General features: G+C 33.3%; 7 protein-coding genes and 1 non-coding gene across 8 annotated transcripts; 3 read left to right on the top strand and 5 right to left on the bottom strand.

The window, feature by feature from the left end:
- The first annotated feature begins 2,335 nt into the window (after window positions 1-2,335).
- Mlh1 (DNA mismatch repair ATPase Mlh1) lies at window positions 2,336-5,747 on the top strand. The gene is made up of 9 exons (XM_076774606.1): window positions 2,336-2,720; window positions 2,790-2,853; window positions 2,918-3,117; window positions 3,189-3,417; window positions 3,490-3,691; window positions 3,758-4,985; window positions 5,057-5,120; window positions 5,183-5,381; window positions 5,455-5,747. Exons 1-9 carry the CDS (start codon window positions 2,608-2,610, stop codon window positions 5,745-5,747), a joined length of 2,592 nt encoding a protein of 863 aa, XP_076630721.1. The 5' UTR covers window positions 2,336-2,607.
- Window positions 5,748-5,937: 190 nt separating this feature from the next.
- Roe1 (grpE protein homolog, mitochondrial Roe1) lies at window positions 5,938-7,431 on the bottom strand. The gene is made up of 4 exons (XM_076774628.1): window positions 7,292-7,431; window positions 6,613-7,039; window positions 6,440-6,523; window positions 5,938-6,352 (listed from the first exon to the last, which is right to left on the bottom strand). Exons 1-4 carry the CDS (start codon window positions 7,378-7,380, stop codon window positions 6,245-6,247), a joined length of 708 nt encoding a protein of 235 aa, XP_076630743.1. The 5' UTR covers window positions 7,381-7,431; the 3' UTR covers window positions 5,938-6,244.
- A 1,568-nt stretch (window positions 7,432-8,999) lies between these two features.
- On the bottom strand, window positions 9,000-12,971 carry LOC143346484 (putative pre-mRNA-splicing factor ATP-dependent RNA helicase PRP1). The gene is made up of 9 exons (XM_076774607.1): window positions 12,827-12,971; window positions 11,908-12,260; window positions 11,146-11,840; window positions 10,841-11,071; window positions 10,535-10,754; window positions 10,233-10,355; window positions 9,593-9,783; window positions 9,243-9,405; window positions 9,000-9,139 (listed from the first exon to the last, which is right to left on the bottom strand). The coding sequence occupies exons 1-9, from the start codon at window positions 12,874-12,876 to the stop codon at window positions 9,012-9,014; spliced, it is 2,154 nt and encodes a 717-aa protein (XP_076630722.1). The 5' UTR covers window positions 12,877-12,971; the 3' UTR covers window positions 9,000-9,011.
- A 182-nt stretch (window positions 12,972-13,153) lies between these two features.
- On the bottom strand, window positions 13,154-15,059 carry LOC143346488 (nucleoporin Nup43-like). The gene is made up of 7 exons (XM_076774614.1): window positions 14,836-15,059; window positions 14,528-14,632; window positions 14,262-14,386; window positions 14,061-14,185; window positions 13,834-13,985; window positions 13,471-13,717; window positions 13,154-13,392 (listed from the first exon to the last, which is right to left on the bottom strand). Exons 1-7 carry the CDS (start codon window positions 14,947-14,949, stop codon window positions 13,220-13,222), a joined length of 1,041 nt encoding a protein of 346 aa, XP_076630729.1. The 5' UTR covers window positions 14,950-15,059; the 3' UTR covers window positions 13,154-13,219.
- Window positions 15,060-15,102: 43 nt separating this feature from the next.
- LOC143346489 (uncharacterized) lies at window positions 15,103-17,292 on the top strand. The gene is made up of 6 exons (XM_076774615.1): window positions 15,103-15,457; window positions 15,566-15,726; window positions 15,806-15,943; window positions 16,015-16,266; window positions 16,488-16,732; window positions 16,846-17,292. Exons 2-6 carry the CDS (start codon window positions 15,639-15,641, stop codon window positions 17,095-17,097), a joined length of 975 nt encoding a protein of 324 aa, XP_076630730.1. The 5' UTR covers window positions 15,103-15,457; window positions 15,566-15,638; the 3' UTR covers window positions 17,098-17,292.
- Window positions 17,293-17,409: 117 nt separating this feature from the next.
- Window positions 17,410-21,594, bottom strand: LOC143346497 (uncharacterized). The gene is made up of 5 exons (XM_076774636.1): window positions 21,245-21,594; window positions 19,912-20,388; window positions 18,309-18,386; window positions 18,159-18,237; window positions 17,410-18,085 (listed from the first exon to the last, which is right to left on the bottom strand). Exons 2-5 carry the CDS (start codon window positions 19,915-19,917, stop codon window positions 17,838-17,840), a joined length of 411 nt encoding a protein of 136 aa, XP_076630751.1. The 5' UTR covers window positions 19,918-20,388; window positions 21,245-21,594; the 3' UTR covers window positions 17,410-17,837.
- Window positions 21,595-21,941: 347 nt separating this feature from the next.
- Window positions 21,942-22,014, top strand: Trnak-uuu (transfer RNA lysine (anticodon UUU)). The gene has a single exon. It is a non-coding gene; the product is annotated as a tRNA-Lys (tRNA).
- Window positions 22,015-22,242: 228 nt separating this feature from the next.
- Window positions 22,243-24,128, bottom strand: Rpi (Ribose-5-phosphate isomerase). The gene is made up of 6 exons (XM_076774620.1): window positions 23,945-24,128; window positions 23,790-23,850; window positions 23,392-23,507; window positions 23,185-23,318; window positions 22,971-23,112; window positions 22,243-22,893 (listed from the first exon to the last, which is right to left on the bottom strand). The coding sequence occupies exons 1-6, from the start codon at window positions 24,086-24,088 to the stop codon at window positions 22,705-22,707; spliced, it is 786 nt and encodes a 261-aa protein (XP_076630735.1). The 5' UTR covers window positions 24,089-24,128; the 3' UTR covers window positions 22,243-22,704.
- Window positions 24,129-24,519: the final 391 nt, after the last annotated feature.

The raw sequence follows: 24,519 nt of genomic DNA, 5'->3' as shown, positions 1-24,519 counted from the left end.
TCGAGCCGTGATTTTCGACTGCCCAGGCATTTTTATTTTCCGACCTATGTAGGCGCACATAAGCAAAGTACCCATAATGGAAAAAAAATTTTGTAAAATTTATTTTACGGAAATACACGTTTTAAGACCCCCTGATCATATTTTAATTATTGAAAAAAAAGAAATTTTTTTTTATTATTCCTATGTATGAGTGTACATATGTATATTATTAATACGATTGAGTATAAATGGCTGAATGAATTTAAATGGAACTTTACATTTAAGTTTTATGTTCTCATTTCAAAGTCCGATTAGTTTTTGACTATAATCAGCCCATGGATAATAATGATTATATCTCTTGTTTCATAGTTGTTCCGATACATAGGCGTAATTTATAAAAGATCTTTTAAGTGTTTCATATAAATCTTGGGACGAATTCAATTTTATGTAAAAAAAATTAAATAAACTTTTTCTTTATCTTCTCTAGAGAAGAAAAACTTAAATGAAATCTTATACATTATATGCTTACTTAAATCGCATTGAAAACGAATACCACAAATGTTTTAGAATAATGTGCAAAATAGCTTTACTCGCAAAGGGTTAATTGAGAAATAAATGCTTGGTAATTAAAGACCGCAGTAAGCAGCTTAACCGGCTGGGATTTTCGCTAAAACAAATTGAAAACTCGATTCTAATAAGGGAAAGTTGAAATGGTACCCGATTTTGGGTTAAGTTTTACTGCAAGATATTATTAAAGTTATTACAGCTACTTATCTTCAAAAATAGAACCAAATTCATCAATAAGTAGTATGGTGTGAATGATGTGGTGTTTGGCTGTAAGTTCGAGCTTCTTTTGCTCTGCAGGTTCGAACCCTGCTAAAAGATATCTTTTTTTTTTTTAATTATATTTTAATCGTACACTAAATGTGACATTATATTTTTGTCTGATCTTCGAATATTTTTTTTTAAAGTTGAATTTACCAATTACATTTAACATGTGTTATTTTCAATATATGAAGTACATGAATCTGGATGGTATTTTTCGTAAAAACAGTCAAAACATAAAAATTTTAAACACCACGTACATCTAATGAAAATTCTGTTTTCACAGAAATTACAAAATTTTGTATTTAACTCTGATGGAAAGACCGCTTCATTTACATTGATATAATGTGAATGATTTTCGGATTTCGATTTACTTGTACCTCGTACTTTTTACCTTGTACTTCAGGTAAAAAGGGATATAACTGGCTAAAACAGTTTTATGATAGTACCTGCTAACTCATGTTACTGTTCTAAAATGAAACGCTATGTTTTGTATCTTTAAAAATATTCGACTATGTCCTTTTCAAATTTAAAATCCAACCCATACTTTGTATCATACTGGCAAACGGGATCACTATTCCTTTGTTTTTAAACGGTTTGATGGTGGGGATCTCGTGACTATTGCTCGTATGTATATTAATCAAAAATTAATGTATCTACGAGCTCTTTTTTCATTACATTAGTTTAAACATTTCAATATTGCACATTGCATAATTAAATAACAATTTTTTACATTTCCCTCCTGATGGAAGAGACCACCACTTTCCCGTGGTTTCCATTGAACGGTATCGTGCACGTTATTAATTTTTATGGATCGATACAATCATTTTTTTATGCAAAATTAAGCCAAATCAAACATATAATATTTAGTTCGTCATAACAAATTGATACGGTTAACTCAAAATATATCGAGGAAAATCATTATTAATTAATTTCCGCAACTATTAATTCTACTTTTTTGTTTATGTTATAAAAATAAGAACTCTTCTTATTGAAAAATGCCACAACGTGCACTATACTGGCAAAGAGTGGACTCTCATTTTAATTTATTAATTTTCAATCTTAAAGAATTTTGATTTTGAAAAATCGTATTATTAATATGCATATGTACGCTCATACATGGGTATAATAAAAAAAAATTTCTTTTTTTTCAATAATTAAAATATGATCAGGGGGTCTTAAAACGTGTATTTCCGTAAAATAAATTTTACAAAATTTTTTTTCCATTATGGGTACTTTGCTTATGTGCGCCTACATAGGTCGGAAAATAAAAATGCCTGGGCAGTCGAAAATCACGGCTCGAGATTCCAAATCGTATGCCGTTGACGGGAGGTCGGATTTCAGTTGTTAAGAGCGAGAAGGCAAATGTGAGCCTTTCTCTCTCGACTCCCACGAGGCGGACCGAAATTACTTCGGGCAGCTTCGGAATAATCGAGAAAGAGGGCATGTGTCAGTTTGCCTTTGTCGACTTTCCGAAACTCCACGAGCTCACGTACGCGTGATCTAACATAGTGTGAGAAAGCACCTTCGGTGCTTTTCTGGCATCTCTGCCCTCCATATGTATATACCTGCATAGGTCGGAAAGCAAAAATACCTAAGTAGTCGAGATTCAAAATTGTATATCGTTGACATGTGGTTGAATTTTAGAAAGTAAACGAAAGTATTGGTATTAAATGGTAACGACTAAATATTGAATAAATGATGATCCAATGTAGATACATATATATGGTGTAACTTAGCGTATTATTTGGCGCGCTCTTATTTTCTCGAAATTTCAATTAAAAGTTGAAAGCATTAGTGAACATGAACGCTCCAGGAAAAATTAAGAAGTTGGATACTGTCGTGATAAATCGAATTGCAGCCGGTGAAGTGATTCAAAGACCAGCAAATGCATTGAAAGAATTAATCGAAAACAGGTTAACTATTTAAAATCTTGTAAATATTAAATTTCTTTTATGATACACATTTATTTACAAACATTTTAGTCTTGATGCGGAGGCAACTAATATTCAGATTATCGTCAAAGAAGGAGGATTAAAATTATTGCAGGTAAATTTCATAACTATATAAACGAAAACATTATAATAAATTGAATACTTAATATTGTTCCCAGATTCAAGATAATGGCACAGGCATTAGAAAGGATGATTTAGAAATCGTTTGTGAACGTTTTACGACAAGCAAATTGCAAACATTTGAAGATCTTCAATCAATATCAACTTTTGGATTTCGTGGTGAAGCCTTAGCAAGCATTAGTCATGTAGCACTTCTAACTATCACAACAAAAACAGTTGATGAGAAGTGTGCATATAAGTATGTAATCTAAATTTTTAAAAGCAAAATTGTTAAGACTTAAATAATTAAGTATTTTTTGTTTGCATTAGAGCACCATATGTTGACAGTAAACTAAAAGCTCCACCCAAACCATGTGCTGGAAATCAAGGTACCACCATAATGATTGAAAATTTATTTTACAATGTTGCAACACGAAGAAAGGCTTTGTCAAATACATATGAAGAATTCAACAAAATTGCAGATGTAGTTACAAAATATGCAATACATAATCCTATGGTAGGATTTGTACTGAAAAAACATGGTGAAATAACACCTCAGGTATTTCATTATATATAAAATAATATTGTAACACAGTTTTACATTAGCAAAACATTTTCCTTAAACATTTAGGTCCGTACACCACATAATTCGACAAAGATGAGTAATACAAGAATACTCTATGGCAATCGAGTCTCTCGTGAATTACTAGAAGTAGAACTTACAGAGGAAAGCTATAAATTTAAGATGCATGCCTTAGTAACAAATCCGAATTACTCAAATAAAAGGATGGTATTTCTTTTATTCATTAATAATCGATTGGTAGAATCATCTTGTAAGTACAAAATATTAAGTTAATGATATTTGTGAATAAAACATATAAAATAAAATTTTGTTTCAGCAATTCGTAAAATGTTAGAAGAGCTTTATGCTTTTTATCTTCCAAAAAAGACCCATCCATGGTGTTATATATCATTAGAAATTGATCCACAAAATGTTGATGTCAATGTACACCCAACAAAACACGAAGTTAAATTTCTTCATGAAAGTTCTATTATTGAAAGGATAAAATTTGTTCTAGATGAGAAACTTTCTGGAAACAGTGCTTCTAGAACATTTTATGTGCAAGCACGATTACCTAAAGCTGATATTACTAAAGAAGTTTTAAAAGAAGTTTTGCCAGAATATGAAAAAGACGGTAATGATAAAACGAGAAAAATTCGCCCTCAAGATATGATTAGAACTGATTCGGCTGATCAAAAGTTGGATAAATTTAATTTTACCGTTCACGCATCAACGAAACGTGCTAAAAATGAATACAATACCGAAACTGATGAACTTGTAAATAATTCAATATCCAACGACTCACAATCAAATGCAGTAAATGAAATAGATATCGATAAAAGAGACGAAGGTATTGATATCAATGATGTACAAAATGTAAATGAAATAGAACGCCTGACACCAGACATAACTGATGTATATCAGGAAAACAGATTATCACCATCTGAAGTAGCAAAACCACAAAAATTAAATACACCATGGAGTACTATTGTAAATGATACAACTCCATCCACATCATCAAAATTAGTAATACCCGATACCTGCAATATAATTTCATCTACCGGAAATGACCAATGCATAATTTCAAATAGGGAATTTGAGGAAAGTATATCGGATAATTTGACAAAGGAAAAATGTATTGATGTTGTTGCAGAAAAAGCACGTAAACGAGTGCATCAATATTTTGGAAATAAAACTACCATGGTAGAGAAAAAATCTGCAGAAAAAACTAGTCCTAGGAAAGAAATAAAAATTGACAATAAGACTGACAAAAATAATAAATCTAACGAAGATACAACAGATGTAAATACATCAGTGGAATTTAAAAGTAATAGAAATGATAGTATTAACAGTAAACAAGAGTTTAGGTCCTATTCGATAAATAATTTTAGAAGAGAAGTAAAATTAACAAGTATTTTAAGGTTACGTAAAGAAGTAGAAGACGAATGCCATGAAGGGCTAAGAGAAATTTTATCAAATTTAACTTTTGTTGGCTGTATAGACCAATCTTCTGCTCTCGTTCAAAGCGGAGTTAATTTATACCTTTGCAATACCAAAAAACTGGCGTAAGATTATTTAAAAATACATTTATTAGATATTATTATTCATTAGATTAAATTATATTTGGTTTATTTAGAGAGGAGCTATTTTACGAAATTATGCTTTACGACTTTGCCAACCATGGAGTTATCAAATTTTCAGTATGTATTATAAAGAAAGACAAAACCATTCTCATTGTATTTAAATTTATGTTTGTTTTTAGGATGCAATCCCTTTGTACGAGTTAGCTATGTTAGGATTAGACACAGAAGAAGCTATGTGGACAGAAGAGGATGGAGAAAAATCGGAATTAGCAACAAGCGCTAAAGAATTATTATTAGAAAAGGCAGACATGTTAAAAGAATATTTTTCTATTGTTATAGATAAACAGGGAAAATTGAAATCTTTACCAGTATTATTAGGTGAGCATATTTGGTACATTACTAATATTTAAACCGTAATTCAAAACTGTTTATTCTTTTTTTTTTCCTCCAGAAAAATATTTTCCACACGAAGCAGGTCTTCCTCTATACATACTACGTTTAGCTACTGAAGTCAATTGGTCGTTAGAAGAACCATGTTTTCGAAATATTTGCAGAGAAACAGCAAAATACTACAGTCAAATGAATCCTGTACATAATACTCATGATTGGAGATACATTACAGAACATGTTTTATATTTTGCAATTAGAGAGAGCTTATTACCTCCTAAACATTTTACACATGATTCAACAATATTGCAAATAGCCAGCTTGCCTGATTTGTATAAAGTTTTTGAAAGGTGTTAAACGTATTTGAACTATATTAAGTGTACCAATAAGTCTATAACAAGACAATTCCCATTTTATTATTATTTTTGATACCTTGTTTATTTAACGAATTATATTTAAGATTTCCCAATTGAACGTATATTTTGTTGCATTTTTATACTAAAATGTAATAAATACAAAAGAGAGTGTAATAAAAGGAATGATCTGCTGAACATATATATATAATATATGTCTATATATATATATATATACACGTCTATTTGCAGTAATCAAAGAAACATCAAAGTTTAAATATATGTTACATTCTTTTTTAACATTAACTAAAAACTATTTCTTAGTAAGAAAGTTGCTTCCCATAAAATTTGTATACTTTGAACATCAATTTTTAACTTCCACATTCTGTATTCATTTTACACTTGAATTTTGTAATATTATAGCAGATATTTTATTTGGTAGTACTTTCTGATAAATTGTGTTCTCATTCTTCTTTAAATTCCTTAACATGAAACCATAAATTATCCTTTAGCAACACCAACTAATGCTGGTCTTACTACTCGTTCGTGTAATTTATACCCCAGTTTTGATACAACTACAACCGTTCCTGGTTCTTTACCTTCAACTTCCTATACAAAAATACATTTGTTATTATTACTTATTACATGACTCAATTACAAACTACTACTTGTATAAATAGAGTGTATCATTCTTGCCTGTTGAAATAATGCTTCATGTTGATTAGGATCAAATTTTTCATTCAATGGATTCAATGAAACTAAACCATGTTTTTTAAATACCTATAAAGAAATATTTATAAGTAATAATTCAATATATACAGTACACATTACCTGAATTTAATATAGTTAGATTGCAATTTCTTATTTACTTTATGCAATTGTGCTTCTGTCATCCTTAAACCCTCGTATAAGGTTTTCAAATGTGGATTCTTTTCTGTGAGTTCATCTTTCGGTACACTCTCTGTAGCTTTACCTAAAATGTCTGCTACTTCCAAGAGATCTTTACAGAAGCCTTGGATACCAAACAATTTTGCATCTTCAATTTGCTTCATTAATCTAACTCTGAGATTTTCACCGTCCGCGAGTGCTCTTTTATATTTGCCGTCTAACTCGTCATTATGACTTCTAAGCTCCGCCAATTCATTATTAAGGAGTTCAAGATCTGCTTTCAATTTTTTTTCATTTTCTGTAAACTCTGGAATTGCAGGTTCCGGCTCTCCATCTTTTGCCTTCTTTTCTTCTGTAATTGTACTATATTCTTGTCGTTGCCACGAAATGTACGATGGTTGGGATAACCTATAAATCGATAAAGTAGTTAGAAGAATCTTAAATAGATTATTCTTTTTAAGACAAAAAAAGTGAATAAACGAAAATAGAGTCGGTTTTTATTCGGTGTATTACAGTTTTACTGGCAAAACTTTTACGATACTACAATCACATTACTACATAAATAAGCATTACTTAACCTAATCTTCGTTTATAAATTACAAAACGCACGCAATAAATTGCATGTATTTTGAATTTATAAATCAAGAGAAGAAATCTTACCTAAGTAAAATATTTTTATTTATATTGTGCAAACTATCGATCGTGACACGAGTGAATCTCACTGCAACCGGTACAACGAACGATGCCATAGTCCCCTTGTAATTTCACGAAAAAAGTGATCGGTTAAATGACCAAACTACCGCGACGCGATCCTCGTGCTTTCTCAGCGGTTCTCAAATACTTTATGTAACGTGATAAGCACGATTAGACTCTCATCAACCAAAACAGTATAAAGCTATGCAACTTTTCCACATATTACGTAAACGTTGTTACAATACTTACAATTTGAGTATTTTGTCACGTAAATACAAAGACTGAAAATTAAACATATTCATCAACAATTATCACGATTAAATCATGATATTTTCAATGTTTTATTGGAATGAAGTGATACAATACAATGAAATCTGTTTGCGATCATAAATTTTGTGATTTCTATACGCACTTTTTAATACCTGCGTAATTTTTATTTACAAAAACTGAAACTATTACTCAACGTGTTAAAACAAGCAACACCATAAACGACGAGACCATACTCTTCATTAGGAAACAAAATTAATTTTGTAGCGTGAATGCGACTCCACAGACTACTAAGTTTTCAAATCTAAAATAAGCTAGAAAATTTACTGGTGTTTTTTTTAAACGCATGCGATGCTCTAGATCAGAGATAGCGAACGATCGTTCACTTGTGTAACAACGTGTTATGCTCTTGTAAATATAACTTATAACACTGTTAAGTTCTTTCTTAGCAACAAGAATGAATTGCAATTTCTATTATGCTAGATATTTATAAATAAGAATTTGATTTTTGCCAAACCTACCGCGTGTTCTTTTAAAATATCTTTCATATTATAATTCATGGTATTATTCCCATTTCTTTATAACTGCTCCTTTCATTGTTAGAAATACCGTTTATTTTGCAGCGAACCTTTACTGTGAAATTATTGTGACGGTGCAACTACGCTAATTATAAAGAAAATGAAAATATTCCATAAGGTGGCTAGTTGTTTGCACATTACAATCGTAATAAATATAATGCTATTAATTGTACGTACGTACTTGGAAAACGCGTGAAACATAACCCGTAAATCGATGCTATTAGTTTGTAAGGAAAAACATTTAAACGGATACAATTTGGTTTGAAGGTTCTATAAAGTGTCATTGACCTTCGATTGCCCATGATCAAGCATTGTATGCATCCTCTCCAGCATACTTGTTCAACATTGAATACAAAAATTAATCTATCTTTTATATAGTATTACATTCCAAGTGTGCAAACGTCAATCAACAAATTCTACTGATAAAATTACTTAATCACTAAATTTTTCTTTAATGTACATAAATAAATCATTTATCAATCAACTATACCTTTCACGTGCCTCTAGCAGATTAAATGTAAATTTTCATTTGTTTTATATTAGGATAGGACGAGGTCTACAAATGTTTTAAGAAATTTGTCGGCACACGAGTCTAAAAAATGCACAAGTCGTTAAAGCTTGTACGAAATTATGAACGTTCATTAAAATTTGTCTTTTTCTTTACATATTGAAGTGAAGGTACAGAGTAGACAACTACTCTTTCGACTGTTACTCAAAACATTAAATGTTTTGGTTTTATGTTTGAAAGAACTGTGTGTCGGGCATAATGCCGAAAAAACAGACTGACCACACATTATCAACCGTTTGGCGTCATTTTTGAAAATATCTAAAATACATAGAGGTTAGAATCCTTCTTGATACTGTTTCGAGTCTAGCTTCGCTTGGATTACTTCCAATTGTCTTTTTGCTTCGCATTGTGGGAAATTTTGTAAATCATAATATTGTGGTGCTATCTTTAGCAACCAATCAGCTGTAAAACAAAAATTCGTTAATGATATAATACCAATTATTGTATAATTTTTATACATTTTAACAACGACATTGTGATGTACAAATGTTTTATTACGACTTACGTTTGATATCGGTAACTGTTCTGATATAGTTTTTCGTCGTAAGCACAAACTCGTTATAAATTACCCACTCTGGTTTATGGTCCAAACAACTACTTGGATGAAGCTGTACAATTTGATTATCTTTAATGGTCAAATAATGGCCAGTTCTTTCTAAATGAGCAACCTGTTTATAAAGCAGAAAAAAAAGAATTAATAATATACGCTTGGAAAGATGCACCTTACTCTCGTCATTGCTAAATGCAGTAGAACGTAGATAGTTGGAGGGAAACTAATGAACAGTGAACAGTGTTGACAATACAGAGGCATTCTTTTCACGCATTAATTATATCGAGGATCTATTGTGTAATTACCTGCATAAAGAATCCGTTCACAAGCGCTTTTCTGATATTAATGTAATAATCTTTTGATGTGAAGTCCGTTGAGGTGCGTTTCAAACAAAATCTGTCCATTATTCTGCTCAACTGTTGCCTGACATTGTCACCACTTTTTAAAGATCGATAATTAACGAAATTATCGTAACACCATTGTGGGTCTTCAATGTCTATCGAAAAGGAAAGCATCGAAGTTACAATTAAATGAAGAATTATGTAATTTAACACATTCACAGTCCTCGGCGATATTGTACTCCTTCATATGCACAAGGAAGCGACACGAGTCTCATCTATCCCTCATCTAAGAATATAAATATACTCTTCAATCGCACATAAAAAAAAGTGATGAATATGTTCTATAATACTTCCATAGCTTTTCATTAGTTTTGGAACAATCTTCTGTTGCAATAACAGTTGTAAATGACACTCAATTCAATTACTCATAGACAAATTTAAACATAAACTGCTTTCTAAATCAAAAGCAGGTAACTTCTAATTCTGTACTTGGCCTACATACGGGTCAAGGTATGTGCGAGTATAGGAGTATGCCGATCCAAATATGGGTCAATGGACTGTGAATGTGTTCATAATTCTCTAGAAAGATTACATAAATACTTACTTTGTTTGAAAGCATGATATACGTTCAGTAACGTTAAATGATCCCCGTCGATGTGCGCAAAACGCATTTTAGCGTCATCTGCAGCCTTCTTTGATTCATTTGGCCTCACAAAACACTGTGGGACTAATACAATATCAATCATCAATATAAAACACCATATTTCCTTACCACGATTCTGACTTTATATTAACTTTTATTTTTATTACATTACAGTTATCTTGTTTTTAAATGGTAAGAGATGTCAAGCAGATGAACCTAATATCATTTCACGGAAATATAAAGCGTTCTTACTAATACTTTACCTGAAAGCATAGCAGTAATGCTAAGTATCTCGTTACTGCAGTTATGATTGCAAGATGCGATTAGCATTTTCGCTAATTGAGGATCTAACGGGAATTCAGCCATCACAGCCCCCAAATCTGTTAGATTTCCATCGTCGTCTAGCCCTGCCAAATAATTAAGAAGCTCCAAAGCTCTCATCAGAGTTTCTGGCGCAGGAGGATCCATAAAATCAAAATGAACCTACAGAAAAACATAAAAAAAAAAATTGTATGTTCAGCATATATGTAATACCAAAAAACAACTTTTTAAACAAACGTACGACGTACCAAATCATCGATGCCAAGTTTTTTCAGTTGCAATACAACGCTACCAAGGTTTGATCGTAATATCTCTGGATAAGTGTTTTCCTGCATTTCATTTTTGTACGCTTTCTCTGTATACAATCTGAAACATTTTCCGGGTCTTGTACGACCAGCTCTACCAGCTCTTTGTTGTGCAGAAGCTTTGCTGATAGGCGATACGAGAAGAGATTCTACACGAATTCTGGGATTATATACCTATTGAGAAAAATAATAAAATTATCAAACAATGTATGAATATATAGCAAGAAGAAATCGCAGCGTATTCGTACCTTCTGTTTTGCAAATCCGGGATCTATTACAAAGACAACGCCATCGATGGTCAATGATGTTTCTGCAATATTAGTTGAAACTACTACTTTTCTACCTATAGCACCATTAGGCTTTGTAGGTGGTGCTGGTTCAAAGATTCTTTGTTGAAGATTTGGAGGCAATGTAGAATATAGTGGTATACATTTAAGTTCGCCTACTTCTGGACCCAAATTATCCATTTCTCTTTTGATTCTCTTACAAGCTTCTTCAATCTCTTCTTGACCAGTCAAGAATAAAAGTAAGTCTCCCACTATGTCTTCGCACATATGTATTTGAATAACTGTTCTGATAGCAGCTTCTAAGTAATCTCTTTCAGGTTCAGGTGTATAAAATATCTCAACAGGATGTGTTCTGCCAGGTACATTCATTAAAGGTGCATTATCAAAATACTGTTGAAATTTTCCAGCGTCTAAAGTTGCACTCATAATCACAAGTTTTAAATCTGGTCTCTGTTTAATCACTTCTTTCAACACGCCCATAAGTAAGTCTGTAGCTAAAGTCCTTTCGTGAGCTTCGTCTAGTAGTATCACTTGATACGCGTCGAGCATAGGATCGGACATGCCTTCGCGAAGAAGCATACCATCTGTCATATACTTTAAAACAGTTTTCGGAGAACTACAGTCCTCAAAACGAATACTATATCCTACTTCTTGACCTATTTGGCAACATATAAATCATGTATAAATATTAATCTGTTTAATTCTGTGATATGTACAATTTACCTAATGCAACATCCATTTCTTCAGAAACTCTCTGTGCTACAGACATAGCCGCCACTCTTCTTGGTTGTGTACAAGCAACACCCTTAATGCCAATACATCTTGAATATTCTACACACCATTGTGGTATCTGTGTGGTTTTACCTGACCCTGTTTCTCCAACAAGTACAATACATTGATGTTGTGCTAATAATCTCATAAAATCAGTACGATATTCAAACACGGGTAATGTGATTCTTTTTTTGTAAAATTCATGATATCTTGGCGTATAAGGCAGACCATTGTAAGGATTGAGTTGAACTTGGTTTTTTGGTGCTGTTGAAGGTGCAGTTGTGCTGTTAGATGTTGAACCATCTCTGCAAAAAACAATTAAACTAAATATGTAACAAGATTTATATATTATTTAAAAACAAACTTAATCGAATGACGAGGCGCTGAAACAATGAAGGTTGAGAACACTTGATTGGTTAGGAAAACCAATTAGATAAAAAACAAATTATTTTTAAATTTTCACTCGTGTATCTTTGATACGTGTTCATAATCGATTATAACACAGAGACACTATCTTTGTAAAGAAGTTTTTTTCTAATTACAATTTTTTTCGCAAATATGTTAATGCATAATATTCGATCGTTGCAAAGAAAATTCAGTTGAGAACCTTTACGACAGACAGAGTTGACCAAACAAGTCAACAGCAACCGAGAAAATTTACACCACAAATTGAAAACGTTGACAGATAAAATTCTTTCGTTGTATCATTAATCAAGATAAATAGAATCCTTTTATGAGAATTATTTTTAGGATACAATATTTGTTCAATGTGATGCGCGGTAGCATTGAAAAAACTTGTATCAATGCACATGGCAAGATGTCTCGTTCAATTTTTCAGCTTTTTAAATTGAAAATACAATAATGCACTCACGCCTTCCGCTTAACATACGGATCCACAACCTCGATCCTCCTTTTCGACATAATTCTTGTCCCTCCGCAGGCAAGGAAAGCAAAATCTGTTTACGAATTTTCACAGAAGGCGTCACAAAATGGCAAACTAACAGGCTAAAGCTTCCTGTATTCGTAATGGTGTAAATCAACGAGAGATGGAGCTGCCGTTCTCGCAGGTAACTATGGCGCAACAGTGCGCAAAAAATACATTTTTTACGTGTTAATTTAAAATTGAAATAAACACGAAGTCACAACATTGCGGAACACGATGATACTCGTCCATTGTAAATAAACGGATGAATTTGGAGTAAAAATGATATTTATTTATAGATATATTACAATTAAAAAAAATATAATTGAAGCAAAGTAGTCATTAAAGGGTTATATTCCTGATAATGTACATTGCTTCGTTATCGCATCCAAAAAGCAAGGTCGATCTGTTAATGTCAATACTGTTTATTGGTTTGTGCATAGCACTACAGAGCGACATTACATTAACTTTTCCATTTGTTCCTATTGTATTTAACCAATGTGTGTTTGTAGTATCTAAAACAAAGATCACGCCATTTTGCCGTATATGCACCATCAAATTTATGACAAGCTTTTTTAATATATAAAACCTACCAAAACTCAACTTTGAATGTTGAGCGTTATTCCACTGCCACAATTCGCCACTTGTTGAACACGTGAATAGATTTTCGGGTCTATCAGGATGAAAAAGTATTTCGCTAACGGCCTTAGCGTGAGCATTCAGTTGAGACATGGGATATGTATTATGCCTCAAATCCCATACTGTTAAACTACCATCACCTCCACCGGCAACAACAATATGCCTCTGTGTTGGATGATGCGCAATGCTTGTAGCTTCAGTCTATAAATGATTTAATTTTGTTAGTAACCTTCAGAGCCAGAGACTGAGTACTTGGAAAGGATCAACATATACAATACTTAATTAATCTGCCAGAAATAAAAATAAACAACTCGTACTTTTGTTTGATCCGAAAGCATAAAGGTTGTGGCAGGTAGATCTTGGTCACTTCTTAAATCCCAGACTTTCATGTGTCCTCTTAAGTTTCCTGTAAGTATCTCATTATGCCTTAAGAAATCAACGCAGTATATAGAACAACTATCAGCCTCGTCTATGAAACAAATTAAATATTTATGAAATGGATTTTGTACTACATACTACATGTTTATATCAACATTATATTTACCTATGATTCTAACCGCATCCTTTTGTCCAGCTGTTAAGAGATTAATTTTCCCATCTTCTCCTACAGAAACTATATCTTGCTCAAAGGTAGAAAGTGCAGTACAAGATGCATAATTAGACGATTTTCTGTAAGAATAAATTAATGGAATATATGACAGTTGATAAATTATGTCAGATTCGACTCTTTATTCATGCAACTTACTTAAATTTATGTATGAATTCCCAGGACATGTGTTCTTTAAATTGAGAATATGGATTTTCATGGATTTGTAATAATTTGACAGTGCCTATGGATGATGAAGCCACAAAGAAGTCTCTTGATATAAACTAAGAAAAATGAGAGAATGCTGGTACAGAAATATCAAACAATCTGTTATGATAATTTAGTTCTTACAAGAGTTCTAAGGGCTTTCACAAATGTTCATGAACTATAAGGAAAGGTGTTACTTTTTGTCAAACATTAGAAACCTTTATTTCGGTTACATCTCCAAGGATCGCATAGGACGAAACCACTGCTGGATAAGATTCGCCATCATCGTTCACTTGAAACGTCCAATGCGTTAGTTTATTCACCTACAGCCAAAATTTCAATATTATGAATTGTTGAAACACGTGTGTACAAATTTTATTTATAAGACATAATAAGGCAACTAATGATAAAATATAGCACTTATTTATCACAATTTAATCATCAGAAGGCGCATCTATTTCGGAAGTTTCACTGTATTCATATACACATGAGGAAAGTGGGTTAAGTTTACTGGAGATAACCTTACCGGATCATCCCAACTACCGGTCAAAAAGTTGTTTGCCTCCTCGAAATCTTCATGTTTCCAACGGATCTTGGAAATTTTCTCCGATACAAATGTTCCTTGTACATTTTCGCTCATCTTATGACATGGATTACGATTTAATTTAGGATGCAACGGCAAAAAGCGAGACCAACCTAACCAACATCAACAGTTGGTGACCAACTGACACGAGCGTTTCTACGAGACTGATAAAAAGACCGCTAAATGCGATCGTCGCGACGTCACCTTTTTCAAAAGTCCATGTGCATATTTTTTTCTTATTATGGAAAGTAAACACGTTCGAAGAAAATTTTTTGACATTTTATTCGTTGCATTTCTTACGTTTTCTTCATACTTTTCGTTTTTTTTAAAAGTTGATAATTTTATAAGTTTAAATTTAAAGCTTGCAGAAGAAATTCTTCGATCAAATTCTTTTGAGAGATAAAAAATTAATAACAAATGTTACATGATTCGGGAACGTATGTAAACAATGTTCTTGAGAAACGATTTCTACAGAGAAGTCGACTACAAAGGGGTAGGGATTCATCTATTTTATAAATCACCGGAGACAAAGAGAGCAGTAACGTGGCGTCAGGTCACGAAATAGGTGTGTATACTTAAACGTGCATACTTGAATCTCAAATTACTCGAAACAAAAAAATTTGTAAGATATTTTTAAAGTTTTAATTATTTTAGTACACTGTTCTATTTTTAGGAACAACGGGGAGTAAGATTTTTTTTTAACTGGAGTCGATTTCGAACGATTTTTCATTGAATTTTTTCTCGCGATGACATCGAGCGTTTTATTGTTCTTCTATCTCAGTACGCTCTACTTAACTTGGTGTGATGCAAGCGATGCAAGCCTACCCAAACTTTGTAAGTATTAGAACGGTTAAAATACAACGAATGACAAATTTGATCGAAGCGTCATTAATACAAGGTATTAAAATTTCAGCTGTTCTAGATGTAAATGGGACAACCGAAGAAGACGTTACGGAAACGCAATACGCGACTTGTAAAATCGCAACGGAAGAATTGGTCGCTAGTGCGCGTGCCACTGTTAGAAGTGTAATTACTGGAGCTTGCAGTGCAAGTGAGAAATTATTTTTCACTTAAATTCAATTCCGATAATTATTATCCGTGATAAGAAAAATCAATTTTCAGAAACAATAGGCAAGAGACTGCAAAGTTTGGAGAATAAGTTGACCGGAGAATTGGAGGAGATCAAGACGATACTCTACTCTATTTTGCAAAAGAAAAAAGATTTACCTAAATCCTTAAAAACGTCGACGAACGAGAAAAGTATAAACAACAATAATTATCGCGAATACGATCCCAAAAATGATGCTCCGTCACCGAGGCAATTAGAGATTGACAAATTCAACAGTACCGTCGTGACGACTTTATCAGTAAATGGTTCGTCTATCTCGTATCAGAGTTAGGTAAATTTTAACAACGAATACAAATTTTCGATTTATTCGTGAGTAAAATTTGCTCAACTCTGTTTCGCACGCTCGTAATCGATTCCATTACGTATTCGCGATAAAGATACGCTATAAATAATGGATTTTTCATACAATTGTAACAATAAACAAGATGAAAATGTAATAGTTTCGATGGTATTTTAATATGTCTAGGATCTACAAGTTCTTTTTTTTACTACTGGCAAATAAAGGGGTTCAGCGAGAAGCTTGCCAGTTGGAAAACTGCTCGTTCCGAGCGTAGTGCGACGTTTTATATTGGTCAAAATGGATATGCCATGTATATCAAGGTTACACCAAGCTATTTTTCGAACGGCACTGTCTTCATGGGCATTGGACTAACTCGTGGTCGTCACGATTCCATTCTTAAATGGCCGTTTTCGCATAGAATACGCCTCGAGGTAACACGATTTTATTTAGACGACTTTAAAATAATTTTAAATAACAAAAATTACATTCATACGGAAGATAAAGAACCACAAATACATTTTCGACTACAATGAATGAACTTCAGGTTTTAGATCACTCGTCCGAACAGCCGCGACAAGATCGACGATCGCGGATCTGGGATCCGTCTACGCTCTGCTCGGAATATTTTTGGGATCGTCCAAAATTAACTGGAGAACCAGACAATCCAGAATGTGTCGGATTGAGCGTTCCGCGAAAAATTCTTTTTTCCAAGATGTTTTCGATCGACCGCACCTCGAGACACACCCGATATCTTTGGAACGGAAGTATCACGATACAATTGACAGTTTTCCTTTAAATTCCCCCTTTATCCGTAGATCCTTAGACGCGAAACTAATTCCGTTTCTCTTTTAATTTAGCGAATCTACGAATTTTTTATAGTACCACTAAACGCCCGATCGAAACAAATCTTGTTTCTACGAATAAAACATATAATAAGTTTTCAACAAATATTAGATTTAAGGAAATAAAATAACGACGTTGATGCTCTGTATTATTTTTAAGAGTCAAAGCTACCTCATTTAGCTTTGGAAATAAAGTTACCGTAGAAATGTCCTATTTAAATTTGAATCAGACTCGTAGTTTTAATTGTCTATTTAATATTGTTGCTTGTTAACAGGTTGACAAATGAAATACATTCAGTTTGACACCTTCTAAACAGTGCCTAGACCGTCTTACCCTAAAACTGGCTTTGGTGCTATGCATATAGTGTTAATTCACAGATACGCTTGGGATAAGTATAACATAAACAATGAATCGTAATCTAAATACTATGTAGGTCGCTAGGTAACAGTAATAGATATTTTCTACTTATACTAGAGTCGCTTTTTTTATTAATTTTCATTTGAGTTTTAACAAAGGTAAAAGCAATTTCACGAAAGAAACACGTCTAATCGTAAATCGATTGTGTATCGTCTAACGTTGGAATAAATTCTGTAATATACATATAAAGAAGAAACATGTAATCGATGTGTTTCTTTATGTTCACCCAGTATGGCATAACGAGATCCGCATCATTAGTGCATTGAAGCATTCAAGTTACTCTAATGAAGACGATGGAACGTCGAGCCTCTTATGCAGAGGGATCTTGCCAGACAAGTATACCTGCGGGATATCTGATAACTGATAATCGTTCGTGTCACGATCAATCGTGTTTCGTATGTTTTGAGAAGCAACTCTCAGCAACGCATTGTAAATAGAAAGCGGCAGACGAATGCTGCCACCCGCTTGGAAATCTTGAGAAGAAGACGACGGGTTTTCATGGTAATTTCTCTTCTTCCCGCATCCTGTAAACATTCAAACGTGACAAAATGATCTTGAAACTCGCTTCGAGTTTGTTTTAAATAAGACTTGTCTCACCGGTGAAAGCATTGCAGAACGGTCTCTTCATCTTGAGCGACTCGTCTGGCGTAAACGCGTCGAAGAATTGTTGTTGGATCTGAACATAAAATTATTCGTTAAATTATCGATAGAATAATTGCCATTATTCGTTCACGAATATCACTTTACCTTGCTTTGAGACTTCTCGGTGTGTGTCATTTTGACGATACACGCGAATGCCAAAGCGCAGCAGACGTAGTTGATTGCCTGGTCAAACGAAACGATTTATGATTCGTACAAGAGTATTTAACTTTTCACCGATAACCAGCTACAAGCTGTCGTTGTTATTTCGTTAAATGTCCAAGAAACTTGTTGGTAAACGGTAATGAAAACGCTTAAAATCCACAACGAAATCTCGATAATTACGGGGCCGCGCGTAATTTCTAATAAGCACGCTGGTTATATAAGTGTCGCACGTGAAGCTTTCGAACATGTTAACTGTTGTAATCTGCTTATGACTATAATCAGGTTTCCACTGCGGTTAATTAATGTCCAACGATACTGTCGGTCGATCGTTCCTTCGAGCGATACGTTCGTCATCCGCGTAAATAATGATTTTAAACGGAAGCGACGTGCGACTCAAAACGAGCAAAAACACGATGCATCGATAACAGAGATTAAAACGAATCGGCACTCTAATTACAAATAATCGCTTCGTTATAATGTAATAATATCCCATTAGCTGGATATTATTTCAGATATTTTTACCGAACCGATCGCACCGTTCAAAATCCTGATAGGCAATTTTAAATATAATTATATTGCTGATAGAGAATGTGAATTGGAAAACAACGTGGCTGTTTAAGAGGCTGTCAGCCCAAGAGTCGACGCGCGTTAATGCGCCGGGAAACTGAGAGTTTACAAAAAAGAAATGCTAAAATATAGAAAATATATTGAAAAAACAGACAACTTTAATTTCTTTACTTTTTTACATTTTAATAAATTTTCTGAACGAAAGTACCAAGTATTTGTAATTGTGAAACTAATAATTTTTGCGATTTCTTTGCAAGTTAAATATTTCGAAGACTACATATTATTTGTAAGACTAACACGCTTTGTACTTTCACTTTTTAAAAATTGGACATTCTATTATTTAATCGTTTCAGTGCCACTATACGTTATGCTTTGATATTCAGTGTCTTTCTGTTTAGCAACGCTTAGTGTACCCTGGTGAATGGCCTATAACTACAATCCGAAGAATGTGAACATTACCCCCAGATTGCACTATGTGGTTAAAATAGGGAAGATTTTGCAAAGAGAAACAAAGGATAAGTATAAAATAAATATTTCAATTTGATGATCTTGCATAGAAGAGAAGCATAGAAGTTGTGGTCTTTGGAAACTTTCAAATGCTGATAAAAGTACTTTGCTAAATCCATTTCCATTTTCAGAAACTAATTTTGCAAACACCTGGAAACACTACAGAACTTTTTCTGGTCTGATATAAATTTTATCGAAGATGCAGGCCTAGCCAAGTATAAAACGACGAAAACAATACGAACGATTTGGAAACTACTGGAAAAAAAATTCAATTCAAAAAACAAAGTTAATCTTCGAAAGTGGTTTAATTATATAACCCATTCGACGTTAAAAGGTCACACGTAAATACGGGAATAGTCTTCTCTGCGTAGTTATAAAATGAAAACTGCATCTTGGAATACAAAATTTCACATCTTTCAGGCTCCAAAGAATCAAGAAAAGAAAAATGAGTAAACGAAGAGAGAAAAGTTACCTTCATTCCGGATCTTTGTCAAGGCTACCAGGTTCCCACGGTACGAAGAAAGATATCTGGAGGTGGTCTATCCCAAACTCTAGAACTTCCTGTTGTCGAGCTGCGTCTTCCGGCAAAGGGTTGTCGTTCGCGCAAAGGAGTCAAGTCTGCGTGTGAGGGTTGAAAACGCGCGTCGGCTCTTCAAATAGCACCCCCTCTACTTCATATACCGATCGAGGGCGTAAATACATACGCCCCGAAGAACGCATGACCGTTCATAATGGTCCTTGCAACTGTACATTTTATGTTCCTTGCCCTGGAATGCGGTTAGTTTTGCGTATCTTCTGCAACTTGGGCATGTAAATTGTGCACCAGTATGCGTTACATCCTTCAACGTTTGTTTCGTCGATTGCAACCGCTGATGCGTCAAAGGGCAAGACCATTCTCGAGACGCTGTTGGTAACTGCTTTTGTGAAATAGGTCGACGAGCTCTGACCACTGAAGACATTAGAATTAATGCATTTAATGAACCGAAAAGAAGAATTTCGAGTACGTATCGATTTCGAGTGTTGTATCTATCGCTTTGCAGCATAGGTTTCTAATATACTCTACTAAATTATATAGATACAGAAAACTGCACAAGATGAACTGTAATGGTGACAAAAAACCTTATCGGAATATCTGAACAACAGCAGAATATGCGGCTAGATTCTAAAATAAAACTACTTAAATTACTCTGACCGTTTATTGAGTTGAGAATTACAAAGCTACAGGTCAGGTGGTGAATTACAAAAGGAAAAAGGCGTTACTGTGTTTATTCTATGTACAGTGAAAGATTATTAAAAGGAAAGTAAATGAATATGTACACGAATAAGAATACAAGGCCCATAAATAAATAAATACATAGACAATTTATTGTCTATTGTCATTGCAAACGGCACCGCGCTACAAATTAAAATAACGATTTAATAGAACGGGACCATCAACGTTGTCTGATCGTTAGTGTCGAATTTAATTCCTAACACTTTCATCGAATGCACACATCGAGTCCCATTTTCAACGATTATAATAACGTTTCTTTTACCGAGAAATCCTCAACGAGTACTGAAAGATGTAAGTGCTCCGAGAACGTGCTACGAAACGCCTCGATAGTTTTCAACTCCCCGTGGCGTAATCGTTGTTTTGGTCGTATAAACGAGGCGGTAAGTAGAATTTCGAAAATATGCAAACACCGAAAATGGAAGATTGAAGCATCGAGGATGAAATCGAAGGCAGGAAGCGGTCCACGAAAAACCGACCGATAAGAGACGCTCTGTGTAAATCAAATGAAAGCAGGCGGGGTTTAAGTACTTACAACGTTCGCGCATCAGAACCCGCTGAGTTACGCTAAGGTCGTTCAACCCTTGGCAAGATCGTCCCTTCTCCCCCGTTTCTTGTACATTAAAATTTTTTAATCCCAACGTTGTGCAGCCAATTGTAACTTATACTCCAATTTTACTTGCACCACTCTAAACAAAACTAAATAAAATTATCATACGTCGAATTCGGTTATTAATCTTTAAAACGTGTGTGTCTATGCATATCGTTATCATTGTTCCATTTAATTTTTTTCTTTGGTATTGTTCAAATGGTTTTCAACGGTATACCAAGTATATACATATATAGCCAATATTAAGTTAATCGACTTAATATTGTAAATCACAACGGATTCATGCTTCATGAATAAGACATGCGTCGAGAGTAGTATTACCGTTGATATACGACTCTCTTTACCCATAAAGTGAATGAACGATGCCAAAGGAACTACTATATTTTCTTCGATAAAAACGTTTATATGCAAATTATTTTATAAAAATTATACAAAAACGAAGAATTATTAAATAAAAGATCATTGATAACGTATATATTGTATCTAATTGTGTCAAAAGATACACGACAAATAATTTTAATTTATTTTTAAATAAAGTATAACGATCGATAAAATTGAAAACAGAAATTTTTTAATATAAATTTACTCTACTACACTAATTACGAAAATTGACACATCAATTGCCCGGATAGCTCAGTCGGTAGAGCATCAGACTTTTAATCTGAGGGTCCAGGGTTCGAGTCCCTGTTCGGGCGCACCTTTTTTATAGTTGAATTCATCGAAAATAATAAGAGTTTCAACCTTACTCACGATAAAAATATTCAGCGCAAAGTTTAAAAAATTAATACCAAAAAATGGACGTTATCTTACGATGTTTTTCACTTGTTCGATATAATCGATAGTGATAACATAGGATTAAATGTAATTTTAATGGGATTTAATTATTTTTGGAATTTATTGTGGGATAAACAACGAAACTGTTTGATGTAGTATAGAAATATATACTTCGGTATATGTTCAACTTTTTGTTTACATCACAAGACTACTTCATTGTTTCACAACCTGCTTACATAATTACTTGACCACGTTCCACAGCATACTTAAGACAAAACCTTTGGTTAAAACAAAACAATTGGGTAATAAGTATATTCCGCTTTTCCATAAATGACTATATAAATATCTAAAATCAAGTACAGAAAATATTTCAGTCTGTATAGCACAATCTCCTTGAAATTCCATTTGTAGGAAGAGTAATGCAAAATCACGATATGGACAAAACTACGAGAACAATGAAAATAAGTATGAATGACAAATAAATATAAATATGTAATATCACTTCTGAGATAGGACAAATATTTCTTTTGTCACATATTATGAAAATAAATTTAAGTCAATAGACATATAAAACTTATCCCTAACATTTAAATCAATGTTATTAAAAGACCTTAAAATTGTTCTTTAACACTGCCATCAGGCATACCAAAAAATGCTTTTTTAACCATGTTTATAAAGAGGCCTGTTTCGACAACTCCAGGCATCATTGATATTTCAGTATTAATATTGTTCCAATTACTCAAATTTTGTGGAAAATCCCAGTCCAGAATAAAATTACCATTATCTGTTATAACTGGACCCTGGACAAAGGACATAACAAGAAATGTACTTAATATAAAATTGGTTAATATTTCAGAAAAATGTAAGGAAGACCTACAGCCTTAGCTAAAGCCATTCTAACTTTTATAGTTCCCCCATAAGTACTTTCGATTCTCCTTTGAATGGCAATGTATGCCATAGGAACTACTTCGATTGGAATACCTTTTTTGTACTGTTCTCCAAGTCTCTGAGAATTTTTTCTAAAAAAAAAATAAGAATATGTTAGTAAAAATAAGTATCAGCAATAAATTCCTTAAGAACCTAACGCTTACGTATAATCGGCTATTATAACAAATTGATCTGCACAAGAAGCAACAATTTTTTCTTGAAGTAAACATCCTCCTCCACCTTTGATAAGATTCATCTCAGAATCAACTTCGTCTGCTCCATCGATTGCACAATCTAACTGTTAATATTTAGTAATATAACAACATAGAAACTTATTTCGTAAATAATATAAACAGAAAATTCTTTATTACTTTGGGATAGGTTTCTAAATCGCCCAGCGTAAGGTGATTATTTAATATCAACTGACGAGCCTGAAACGAGGTTGGAATACAAATAATGTTAAGATTCTCTTCCTTCACACGTTCGACTGAAAAATACAATTATTTAAAAATATTTTTTAACGACTCGTTACATTTTCAAACAATGTATACCAACAATAACTTTACGTATCGAAATAAAATTTATTACTCTTACGTTAGAATGTACAAGTCATAATTTCATTCAAGAAATGTACAATCTTATCTCCTGACATGGTCAAAGATCACATTCCGCGATTATTAAACGTAAAATTAACGAAAATGAATTAATAGTAAATAAGATCATTTTATTGTAAACAATCGTACGTGGATGCAAGATAAAAAATTTTTACCCAGTCGAAGGACAGCATAGATAATAGTAGACCCACTACCAATTCCGATAACGCTATTATCCTGCAAAATAATCGTGCGGAAAATTCAAACAATGTTATACCGGTGCATCCGTATAACCTGTAATTTCTCGTAATGCGTTTAAGACGAGAATTACCTTCACATATTCATCAACGGCTTTATAAGCCGCAACTTTTTTAGCACTTTCGAGAGGTCCCATTTTCAATAAGTTCCTCGTAATCCTACTAAAAACTTTTGTAATTGATCGAAATTGCAAACATGAACCGCGAACGGGCACCATACATGCACACTACATGACCGAATGTCGTCTGTCGTCTATAATCTGTAATCATTCTTTATGACCGACGGATTCGTGCGCCTGTCCGGCGCCAAAATTCAAATTCAAATATGTTTTAGATCGTCTTGGATCTATAAAATAAACAAGCAATGCGGCTTAATCGAATTTCCATTATATTCAGCATCAGAGTTTACATTTCAACATTCAACACAATTTACATTTCAATAATTATTATGTATAAGATTTCACTTTAATTCTCTATTAGTACTTTAATAATAATATTCGTCTCAACACTTTCCATTTCAACGTGTCACGCACAGTATTTCTGTTTATCATTGTAGTCTATCTCGCTCGCTCGCTCGCTCTTTCGTTCATCACGCTCGTATATTTTTATATCGATTGATTCTTAAAAATCAGGTAAAAATCCGCGAACA

The sequence above is a fragment of the Colletes latitarsis genome, chromosome 10 (genome assembly GCF_051014445.1).
Source record: "Colletes latitarsis isolate SP2378_abdomen chromosome 10, iyColLati1, whole genome shotgun sequence".
NCBI classification, from domain to species: Eukaryota; Metazoa; Arthropoda; class Insecta; order Hymenoptera; family Colletidae; genus Colletes; species Colletes latitarsis.
The sequence above is the reverse complement of the archived record's forward strand: the minus strand, read 5'-3'. Positions and strand labels throughout refer to the sequence as shown.